The following is a 12,837-nucleotide window of genomic DNA, read 5'->3' on the forward strand; positions in this document are numbered from 1 at the left end:
AGGAAAGATCCTTAGCCCGATTCTGCCTTAGTTGCATATATCGCAACTACTTGTAATATAGATACATTGGTCTGCTTAATTGTACATCACACAACTACTAAATGCTACAAATTTATTAGCATACATTACTTTTTTCTACAAAATGCAAGGCATCATTTGAGATTCTATTCTGTATTAAGTTTCATAATCTCAAACAAGTTCTAAACTACTAATAAGTTTATATATGAATTGATTTCTCTCTAATTTTATGGAGATTGAACATTTTTACAACAACTTATTTGCAAAGCTTATAGCACAAACACTTATCATGATAAACACTTATGTATAAATTCGCATTGTCCATTTTTATAGGTAATGATAAATGAGTCAAATTTAGTAACACAACTACCATCTAAAATTTACTCACACAACTACGAATTATAAAACACGATGAATGAGTCAAATTTAATAACATTGACATTACTAGTTGAACTGGACTTTAAAAACACATAATCTTTTATATCAGATACCTTTTTATCTCAAACACCAATTCAAAACACACCATAAACATTCCTAATTTGCAGATATAGTTGACCATCTTCTACTCATACTTGCATAGAAAATGACTCTCTTAATCTGTATTTTGTTTTTCCCATAAAAAAGTATTGGGTAGATGAGTGGCATGACTCACACCAAACACTTGAATCCCAAGTACATGAAAATGACTCTTGGGAATAAGATGGGTCAAGTATAAGGTAGGACTAGGAGCACTATATAAACCTACACAAGCATATCGTGGATTATTTCACAAACACAAGAAGTAGAGTTTTGATTGGCAAATCCAGGATTATCATCCAAAACACAAGGAGAAGAAAAGAAAAAGAAAATAATCATAAAACAAATAAAATTAAATATATAAAACTCAACGAAACAAAATGGCAGAGCGTGTGTTACTCACTCCTTCACTCTCTTCACCAACCACAATGGCTACAATCACCGGCGCCGCCGCCGCACGCATGATTCCCTCCGCCACCAGAGCCACCGTCTCACTCTCAACCTCCCGTTCGTTCTTCTCATTTTCATCGTCATCTTCTTCCAGTTCCGTTTCCTCGCTCAATTGCTTGCGTTCTTCTCCTCGCATTTCTCACATCTTTCTCAATCAGGTTTCGTTTCGTTTCTCTATTTCTCTTTGATGATTTTTTTATCATTTTTTTGAGTTTGTTTGTGTTAATTGCGTTTGCAATTTTTCAGCGAAGAGGTGAAGTTCGTGTTTCGAGTGGACGATTCGGAACGGTTGCGTTTGCGTCTGATCCTGATCAGTTGAAAAGCGCGAGAGAAGATATCAAGGAGCTTCTTAAGACTAAGTTCTGTCATCCTCTTTTGGTAATTTTCAGTGCTTTTTTTCTTGGATTTTGTTTAATTTTTTATGATTTTTCTGTGCATTGCATTTGATTTAGCGTTTTCTTTGTCTGGAATTGAAGTTGTATAGCGTAAGCTTCAATAATTGATTTCTCTGTAATTTTATGGAGATTGAACAGCTTTATAACAAACACTTATCATGATAAGCACTTATGTATAAGTTTGCATTAGCTATTTTTATAGCAGAACATAAAATAACGTTAAATTGTTTTTGAACATGTTATAAGTTGTTTTTATAAGCTATATCGGAGAACTTATGAACATAAGTTGAAAAAAGCTTATGAAAACAGTCATAAGCTGTTTTCATAAGTTCTCCTAAACAGTCTCACAAAACTTATGCCAGTAGATAAGCTCAAACAAGCCAATCCAAACAGACCCTAATAATCTTGATATCCAAGGTGAAAATACGTTAAGAGTATATTTGGTTTCATTTTTGGAGTTGTCAATTTATTTTAGAGACGCAGAATCAATTTAACAATGTTTGGGTGTTTTTCCGTAGGATTGATTTTGCCTGAATTAATTCTAACTGGAAGCGGGTCTCTAGTTTTTGTTTCTAAACATGATTTTTACTCTTAACTTATATTGTTCAACAGAGATTTACAAATATGTATCCAAACATAAACCACTTCCATTTAGCTCACTTTTAACTAAAATCAATTCATTCCAAATCAATTTTTGTCATCGGCATTGCAGAACCAAACACACATTAAGTAACTAAGTTCCTTGGTCAGTGACTCATATTATTAGGGGCTTGCATTCTCCATTATTTTATATTCTTTTTTTTTAGTAACTTTCTTCTTTAAATTGATATGTGAAGTCATATATATATTTTTCAATGTTACGGTTCTTATTTCAAGATTAGGAGTTTGTTTCTATAATTCTATTGTTGAATTTCCGGTTTTAGTGTTCCATTAACAGTGTCTTTGCTGGCCGTTGTTTGATGATTGATTCAAAAATGTTTACGATACACTATAAATTGTCGGGCGAATTTCTCCTACAAAGACTAGTGCAAAGAACTTGTGCAACATATGCATGCAGAGTTCTGATTATACGTCTACTATATCTTTTCTACTTAAAACTCACTTAAAAAGAGAAAACAAACTAAAGCATCAGCTAATTGGCCAACATGATATTGTGGCATAGAATAGAATCTCTGTAGCACCGACACCTCTGATCGAAGGCGCGCCGGTGTCCGAAACCGACACATGTGATTACATTAAACTAATTAATTTTTTTCAAATTAACAAAGGCGTCGACTTGTCGGTGTCAGTGTTGATACTTCAAAATATATAGAGTACTCTTTGCATCACATTTACCATAAGAGATTTATAGCTTTACAGTGACGAAATGTTTCGAAGATGATGAATGAACTTTACAGCGAATAATATGATTCAGTCAGCCTAGTTATCAAACTCTGAGTTGATGAGATATACCAGCCACATATAGATGGAGCTTTGTCATATGATTTGTAGCATAGGTGTGAACTCTTTTTTCTTTTCATTGTGACGGTTCACACATACTTTTATGTGACAGATTCGTTTGGGATGGCATGATGCTGGTACCTATAATAAGAATATTGAGGAGTGGCCACAGAGAGGTGGAGCCAATGGTAGCTTAAGATTTGAAGTTGAGTTGAAACATGGAGCCAATGCTGGTATGTATTCATTAACCACCAATTATATCTGAATATTGCTCGTGGTAATTATTCTTATGAGCTGCAATTTCAGGCCTTGTAAATGCATTGAAACTTCTCCAGCCAATCAAAGACAAATATTCAGGCGTGACATATGCAGACTTATTTCAGTTAGCTAGTGCTACAGCTGTGGAGGTTGCCTAAGTCCTACTTTGACTTCAAGATTGATTGTTGTCTATTTGAAATAATTAAATGATACTGACCATTTTCTTTGAATCTTCAGGAAGCTGGAGGCCCAAAAATTCCCATGAAATATGGAAGAGTAGACGTCACTGGACCTGAACAATGCCCTGAAGAAGGGAGACTTCCTGGTAAAACCCATATATCTAATTGGAGTAATATTGTGATTTAAAATTTCTTCTTTGCCTCTGTAGGATTCTAGGACATGGATTGGATAAGCTACTGTTAATTTGGGAATGTGAAACAGAGAGACAATAAGTTTTTTATTAGGCATCTATTAATTAACAGTTAGCCATATAGAAATGGCTGTGGTTGCATATTTTACTTCTATTGATATATTCTGTTATATCACGCATTTATAATTGATGATATGATGCCTTTTTTGGTTTTGGTTTGGTTTTGTATATGATTTTCCAATGTAAACAAGCAATTTGGACAGGTTTAATTTGGCCGTTTTCGATTTCTGGGTTGTTAACACTTAACAGCCCTAGTTTACTAGTTTTTTCGGTTGCTAACTACTATTATTTATTTATTTAGATGCTGGCCCCCCTTCACCTGCGGATCATTTGCGTCAAGTTTTCTACCGAATGGGGTTGAATGACAAGGTAATTCCCTGTGTTTTCCATAAGGATGGGGGTAAGTATTGGACTATAACTATATGTCTGTGATCTTGACTATCATGTTATTGTATCTGCAGGAAATTGTTGCATTATCTGGTGCGCACACACTGGGGCGGTCTAGACCAGACCGCAGTGGCTGGGGCAAACCTGAGACTAAATACACGGTATACTATCGTCCTTTTTACCCTCAAGCTATTAAACATGATTTTGAGAGAGTTCTGAACTATTGCAAAACTACAGTCTAATTTTAATATTTGATATCGAAGAGCTCACGAGCACTAAGAGTCATTAGTTTGAAGCTATAGATGATGGTAAAATAATCATTCGAATGGATGGCTGTTTTATGTTAAATCTCCCTTATAACACCTTCAAGTCATTTGGTTGAGCATTCGAGACTCACTATCGCGTTAGTCTGATAACATCGGTCTCTGCTGAGAGGCTTGTGGATACGCTTCACCTTTAGACTTAATAAAAGGTCATCATGATTTTAGTAATCAAGAGCGATTGCTCTTTTGTTGGGCTCATCACAATTAAACATGTTCCTTGATTCCTTCTGTCTCAGTAATAAGTGTCTCATTTACAATTGTACCAAAAAAAAAAAAAAGTGTCTCATCTACAATATTTCTGTCTCAAATTAATTGTCACTTTAGAATACGAATCAAAACATTAATTATTATTTCCACTAATATACCTTTATTTATTGTATTTCAACCCGCCTAAGCACTCGACTAACTACAATTATAAGAGAGTTTTAGTAAATGAAATTAATTTTATCATTGAAATCGACACAACTAATCATATTTTTTAAGAATTGCACACAACTCAAATGAGAAACTTATAATGAGATGGAGGGAGTATTACTTTAGGATTGAAATCACCATCATCAAGAAATCATCATCATCATCATCATCAATGCAACATCTCTGGTGTGCAGTCCTCACAAGCTGGTTTTGTATGGTTGGAGTCAGATTCAACTCAAATTTTAATTCGGTATCAGAACCTTCCTAACAACCGTTGGGCCACCCACGATCGAGCCACTCGGGACACGCTCCAGATGTCACGTCCTCCTGGGCGTGGGGAAGTGTGCAGAAAGTCCCACATTCGATGAGATATTACCTGAAAATGTGTTTATAAGTGGTACTCCTAATTTTAGAAGCCGGTTTTGTAGGGTTGAGTTAGACTCGAGCCAAATTTCAAGAGATATGAATACAATGAGTGTTTGTTGTTACTCCGTTTGTTTAGACCTTCCATGTCTTACTTCAGTTTACTTTTAAGAAATGTAAACCTAAATCTTTGCTACAATTGTTTCTTTCTGTCTTTAATAGTCTTATGCCAACTATACATAATCTTAAGTATACAGACCTGTCAAGTTTTGTGTATCTTCAGAGCTGGTTTACACGATAATCAAATAGTTTTTGAATGGAATGATATCTGAAATCAATAAAACAATATAAGATTCATTTGTATTTCTCATTCTACAGAAAGATGGGCCAGGAGCACCTGGGGGACAATCCTGGACTGCACAATGGTTAAAGTTTGACAACTCTTACTTCAAGGTCAGATTTTTTGATTATTTTGTTGGGAGGGGAGGGGGTGATTTTGTAACAGTATAGGAAGGGAAGAGGAGAGGATAGTATGCATAGTCTACTTTTTCTTTTTGTAATTATTGTTACATACAGGACATCAAAGAAAAAAGGATGAAGATCTATTGGTATTGCCAACTGATGCTGCTCTTTTTGACGATCCTTCCTTCAAGGTAAAATTGCTGAATTTTTTCCCATGTCCATATTTATTCAACATAAAATTAAACTGTGATATACCCATAAAATTATTTGTGAAATATGCAGGTATATGCTGAGAAATATGCTGTAGATCAGGAAGCATTCTTTAAAGATTATGCTGAAGCACATGCCAAACTCAGCAACCTTGGAGCAAAGTTTGAACCTGCAGAGGTCTGTTCACGTTGAGTTACTGTTTTGTGCATTTTTAGATGGGTGTGTTTATTATGTTACTACTGACTTAGATATTATGTTCTTTCATACAAAATTTGTTACCTTTTCTTTTTCATGTCTGCATACGTACGTATTTGATTTGAGTTCAAATAACAAGACAGTTGACCAAATCACCTATTAAAGTTTTCTTTTTTATCTGTTTTTCAGGGCATTGTAATAGATGGTTCTCCAAATGTAGTGGGAGAGAAGTTTGTAGCAGCCAAGTACTCCTCTGGAAAGGTTTTAAGCTTGCACAATTTATTAAATTTTACTATTCATTTTCTTGATGCTTGTTGGAAATTTATTATATATAATTTAATGAAAGGTTTGCATAAAATATATATTTTGCATATTGTTCATTGTTTCTCTATTCCTGGTTTGATGCAGGAGTAAAAACAAGTGTGTTGTTTTCTTGTGCAAGTATCTTTAATAATACAAGAAGAAGCTATTTTCAAATCGTGGGATTATTATCACATGTAATTTTGGAAATCTTAAATGAAGAAGAAAGGAATAAAATTCAATAGTGTGTCTATTTGAATTGCAGAAAGAGCTGTCTGATGCTATGAGGAAGAAGATACGGGCTGAATATGAGGCGGTTGGCGGAAGCCCAGATAAGGCTCTAAAGTCAAACTATTTCCTAAACATCATAATTGTTATTGCTGCTTTGGCTATTTTGACATATCTGTTTGGAAACTAATTGGATTTTGTCTTACTGAAATTCACTACAAGTGAATCGGCATTTGCGCACTTGTTAATTTTTTCCTTTGGCATTTGCGTATTAATGCATTGATAAATCATACAACCGTAGTCTGTAAAAAAATAAAAAAAAATCATATAATCATATTATAAAGATGACTAACTACTAAAAAAAACAAATACTCCACTACTGGAGAGTTGGAACAAAACATGTCCCATACGGGTTTTCTGGTAAAACAATGTGATAGAGCCAGAGGACTAAAGGCCAGTGGATTGGTGCCTTATGGGTTGATCATTTGTTTACAAATGATCCTTTTTTGGGTACATCAATTTTCTAATTATTTGTTTTCTTATCATGCCTTTTTCCTTAATGCAAAGAAAAATAACGGTAAAGAGAAAGAGTAGAGTTGGAAGCATTTCAAATGTAGTTTTATGAAATTGGAGATAATAATTCTGATTTTGAAATGAATGTTCACTTCTCACAATCACACACTAAGAACATTCTTAGTGTGGTTTAATGTACATTTGATAAAACTGATTTTGATTTAACTAGATTTTGTTTTTTTAATAAAAATGTGATTTGCTTTTGGATATTTTACTTTGAAAGCAAGTTTAATATTTAAAATAAATGCATACGTTGTGATCTCAAGGAAAAATTGACGTTTATATTACCTGTTAAATTGAGATTTGGAGGTAAGCTCGGTTTTGCTTACTAACCAAACATCTGTATTATGCTAAAATCACGATTGGTATGATGTTAACTTAAATTAATACTTTTCATTGTTAAGTCATTTATCAATTGACTAAAGTATGGTTGTGCAAAGTATGAAATAAGTGGAATATACAATTTGGAAAGAGATAGACACGAAAAATAGATAATGAGTTATGTTATTATTAATTAATTATTTTACACATTTTTAAAACATTTTTGTGTTTTTATTTTTCCAAATATATCTAATATAATATAGCTTGTCAAAAAATAATCTAATATATTATAGATTGCCCGTGACAGATTATGAATTTTTTCCAAATATATCTAATATATTATAGCTTGTCAAAAAATAATCTAATATAATCTAATACATAAATTAAAAAATATAAATAAATTGATTATGAATTTAGTGTTGGACGAAATTTATAGTTTGTTCGTTTTTATGTTTTCTTTTAGTTGATGGCGAAGATTGTCAAGTTCGATCTTCCTCGAATAAAAATGACACTTTGAAAACATATTGACATCAGAACTCATATTCATTTAGCACAATTTAAATATTTGGTTAATTGTGTTAATTATAACATGTGGCACTATCACTCAACACGATCAACTCAATTTTAAAACTTCTTTTTGAAGGAAACTCAATTTCAAAAGTTGTTAACCACAATTTTTGATTTGAACCAAAATCATATTTTGTAGTGTTCCGTCCTAAATTTTAAGTTACTTTACATAAAAAATTGTCCCAAATTATAGGACTTTACAATATCAGTGAAATATTGATAAAAAAAATTTCTTCTATTATACTCTTTACTTATTATCCTATTCTTTCAATTTTTTAAATTTCTCTTTTCAATAATGAATAATAATTTGGTAAAATCACTCGTAATATCTCTTTTTCATACCAATTTATTTATATTTTTTAATTTATGTGAAATTATCAAAACGACTTATAATTTAGGATCGAAGAAATATATTTGAATGCAAATTGTATGATTAATAGGCACATATAGCTATTTTCTGTATAAAAAAAGATATATATGATATATGAACCAACCAATGTTCAATGTTGAAAATCGTGGTTAATCGTGTTCAAAGAATAATGAGTTGCGTTAGATGTATTTTTCATTTATTATCTATTGTATCTAATTAACCCCTTATTTAAACTGTTTACTATTTATTTTCATGCCAAATTTGTGTATAAAAAAAACACCAACTATAAAAATAATAGCAAACACGTTGCACTCTTTTTTCACTATTCTTAATTAATCAAAATCTTGTCAAACAAATAGTGTGGCCAACGTAGGAAACTAACCAGCGAGGGTCCGAGGACTGTGGGATGCAAATTGAATTTATTTGCATCCAAGGCCGAGCGGTTCAAGCCAGAACTTCAGACCTTAAATTTTTTAAGCGAATAAAAGGTTTTAAAATTATTCAATTTATTTATAAATGTATAATATGAAAGATGCCTTTTAAAAAAATTATAATATGACATATTATTTATAGATGTTTGTTTGACTCAGTTAGTCAAGACAAGAGCCTTATTTTATCTCTGACCTTTTTTTTTTTTTTAATACAAAAAGCCTTGTGTGGTGAAATATTGGCTTAAAAACAGGGGATAGTTTAGTATATTTATAATTTACCTACAAAGAACTTTTTTACCTCATTATTTGGGAACTTAAGTGTTAATGGTTGAGAGCATTTGGGTGAGAAATTATGGTTGAAAAACATAATCTAAACATATTGTATATAGTGATTTCATAAGAGGAATGATTCAAGTTTTCTCTCTTGTCTCCTTGAGAGATATTCTTGTTGGTTGAGAGAAGGGACACAAATGGATAAAAATTGGGGATTATTGTTGAAGCTAATTTCTAGTAACTTTGTTAGATATCTTGTAAAATCTCCTTGATAATAGATTGAAAAGTTGCTCTCTCCCTCGTACATAGGTCAATATGAGTCGAATTGAGTAAATAATCTTTGTGTATGATATGCATGCTTTTGGGATGTTAGTGACCCAAATTTTTCTCGGGGGGAATGTCCATCTGAAAGGATAGACTTTAAGATATTTATGGATGTTTAGGGGTGAAAACCATAAGACTCTAAATGTCGTTGAAGAATTGTAAGACTCGTAACCGAAGAACTTTAATCATGAACGTAAGAGTAACGAGAACAAAAAATGGTTAAAGAAAGGGAATTGGGAAATGCATTCATTGTAGAAGAATTAAACTTGGAAGCTTGTGGATCTACCTAAGAAACAAATGGTAGTTGGATGCAAGTGGATCTTCAAGAAGAAGAAAGGTATTCCAATGATTGAAGAACCGAGTTATAAAGTTAGACTCGTGACAAAGAGTTTTACTCAACTTCGAGGGAATTAATTACTATAAGATTTTTTCATTGGTAGTAAAATATTGCTCTATAAAGTTGCTTATGACTATTGTTAATCAATACAATCATGAGTTGAAATAAATGGATGTGAAGACCGTTTCGACACAGATATCTTGAAGAGGCAATCTATAATGAGCAACCAAAGGCTTTTGTAGTGGAAAAGTTTAAGACATGTCTTTTGAAAAAAAATATTTGTATTATTTGTAACAAATCCCAAGGTAATGATGTCAGTTTGGCTTGACGAGTTTCTTTTGAAGACCTGTTTCTTTATAAGTGAATATGACAACCGTGTTTACATGTTGAAGATAGATGAGAAAGTCATTCTCTACTTACTTATATATGTGAATGACATCTTAATGACTAGTTCTATGAAGAAAATGATTGGTATGTTCAACGAGAAATTAAATGGTGAATTTGAGATGAAAGATCTTGGTTTTGCTAAAAGGATAATGGATATCATGAAAAATTGACACAAGGGTGAATTGTTCTTACCTCAATATAGTTACTTGGAGAAAGTGACGAAGCGAGTTTAGAATGCTTGATGCTAAGATCGCTATCACTCCTTTGGGTCCTCATACAAAATTTTCAATTATGCAATCTTCTCAATCCGAGGGTGGGAAGAAGATTTAGGGTGCTCACTATGCAAGTGAGGTGGAAACATAATTTATGACATGGTTTCTAGTAGGTTGGACTTAGCGCATGCGATTAGAATAGTGAGTGAGTTTGTGGCAAATCCGAGTCAAGTGCATTGGTAAACTTTGAACTAGGTGTTGAGATACTTGAATATGTAATTGAAAGGGTGTTCGAAATACACAAGAACAACTCAAGGGAAAGACACTTTGAAGGAATGTGTAGATGCATACTATGTTGGAAATATGGATGCTAGAAAATCCTTGTCCGCTTTTGTGTATACATTGTTTAAACAACTATTAATTGGAAGACAAATCAATAATCCGTTGTGATATTATCTACAACTTAGAGAGGGTAAGTTGCTCTTGTTGAATTGGTGAAAGAAGCCATGTAGTTTGAATAATATGTTTTGGGAGCTAAGAATTACTCAAGGATGTGTGAAGATACAACGTAATAGTCAAAGTCTCGTTTATTTGAAAAATCACCAAGTGTATTATGAAAGGACAAAGTACATTGGCATTTGTTTACATTTTATTAGAGAAAAGGTTGATTCTAAGGAAATTGTTGTTGAAAAAATTGCATTGAAAGACAATTTGATGGATGTGGTCATCAAGTCATTACCTAGATCAAGGTTCAATCATTGCTTGGATTTGATCAATTTTGTTGAAGCTTAATTCAAGGATGGAGAGAGAAGTAAAGTGGTTGACGTGAAATTGACATCATCATAGTTTAGTCTATTTATAAATTGTCTATAAATAAAGTTTTTTTACATCATTGTTTGAGATCACCAAAAGAGAGAACTTTTAGGAAAACGTAAGAGATAATGGTTGAGATCCTTTGGGGGTAAGAAATTAGGGTTGGGAAGACATTTTAAACACCGTGTGTAGAGGGATTTCATACCAAGAAGGATTTAAGTTTTCCCTCTTGTCTTCTTAAAAGATCTTCATGTGGATTGAGAGAAGGAACACATGCGTAGAAATTAGAGTATACTATTGAAGAATGTATACTTTTTTAACTTCTTTGTATCTCTTGTAAAGACCCATTAATACCGGATTAGAGAGTTGTTCGCATGCTTTCTCCTCCCTCATACGTAAGTCAATTTGGACAAAGCTGATTAAATAATATTGGTGTGTTTGTCCCTTGTCTTTGTTCTTTGCTTTGACCGTGGACTTGCAATAAACTTAGGTCACTAGATTCATTCTTAGTTGAATATTGTTTTGACTAATTAGTTGTTGATTGTCATTGTTATTTGCTCCACATATTATCTTGTTGGTTTAACACAAGTGTTCAAATTCACTACACACCTCAATATAAAGTTTATTTTAGGCTTCTCAACATTGGGTCCTCCGTGTCTGTATCTTGCTTTTCTCATCCGAAATTGCAAAGCTGCGGAAATTTGGAGTTTGTTTTCCAAACTAGGAACATGTGGGCTCTTGTGTTGACTATAACACTATCGTAGATGCATCACGTTCTGTAAGCTTTTTGTTGTAGTGAATTATGAAGATTTTCTTTTACCTATCTCTTCAGTTTCTTTTTTGTTGGTAAAAAGCTCTTCAGCTTTTTATTGATGAAAGGAAGTGCAAAGTTCCTTATCCTTCTCCCACTTTTGTTGAACTTACTCAATTATCCTGACGAGACATCACCATTTGGTTGATTCTAAGGTGGAAATGTACTAGATTAATCAATTGATTAATGTACATTCATTGTTCATGTCCATTGTTCTTAAATCATAATGGACTAATTATTTACTATTGAATTTACCTAAAGCTACACCTACCACACATAATCCCTACCCTCCATAGCTCCACCCCTAACTCTATCAAAATTAATTCAAGATTTTGCTTCCCACTCAAATATTTTAAGATCACAAATATAGTTTTTGTTTACTTTCTGTTTCTATAAACATTTTTTGAAGCAAATTTCTATAATCATCTTCCCATCAAATTTATATTCACCACATGTATCACGGATTAATAACTTTGCTTCCCATCAAACTAATATTTTTTTCTCTCATCTAAGCTAAAAATACTTTTTCCCGGAGTGTATAATCTCAACTGGTTCTGTATATGTATTTTTGGTCTTTCAACTCGGTACCGTATTTATTAATTCAAGAAAGCGCTTAAATATGCAAACCGTCCCCGTAATTTGGCCGCATTTTGATTTTCGTCCCGTAAAAAAAAAATTAAATACATCCCCGAAATATTTTTTGTTTTAAAAAAGTCCCCGGCCCCACTTCGTTGGTGATTTGGCAAGGTTCTCGGGGCCACGTGGCGCTTGCCGATCGTGCAACTTATGCCACGTGGCGCCGACGTGGCATAAAAAATAATTAAATTCTTTTTAATTGAATATATGTATTTTTTAATTATATTTATTTAATTTTCGTTTTTTAAAAACATTAAAATAAATAATAAAAGGTTTTATAAAAGGAGAAAGGGAGGGAAAATTGGATCTAGGGTTTGCAGAGTTCAACATCGATTGATCTCCTTCTTCGTCCAACAACATCGATACTCTTGAACATTCATCCTCCCGCATCGC

General features: G+C 32.9%; 1 protein-coding gene across 1 annotated transcript; it reads left to right on the plus strand.

Moving 5' to 3' along the window:
- The first annotated feature begins 781 nt into the window (after nucleotides 1-781).
- Nucleotides 782-6,637, plus strand: TAPX (thylakoidal ascorbate peroxidase). The gene is given in 13 exon segments (XM_085754893.1): nucleotides 782-1,142; nucleotides 1,231-1,362; nucleotides 2,932-3,052; nucleotides 3,126-3,226; nucleotides 3,315-3,402; nucleotides 3,809-3,876; nucleotides 3,969-4,055; nucleotides 5,373-5,447; nucleotides 5,571-5,583; nucleotides 5,586-5,647; nucleotides 5,739-5,843; nucleotides 6,051-6,122; nucleotides 6,427-6,637. Coding segments are annotated over 13 exon segments (1,305 nt in total). The 5' UTR covers nucleotides 782-914; the 3' UTR covers nucleotides 6,580-6,637.
- The last annotated feature ends 6,200 nt before the right edge of the window (nucleotides 6,638-12,837 follow it).

Source organism: Medicago sativa, chromosome 3 (genome assembly GCF_051527215.1).
Source record: "Medicago sativa cultivar Bolivia chromosome 3, Bolivia_mono, whole genome shotgun sequence".
NCBI lineage: Eukaryota > Viridiplantae > Streptophyta > Magnoliopsida > Fabales > Fabaceae > Medicago > Medicago sativa.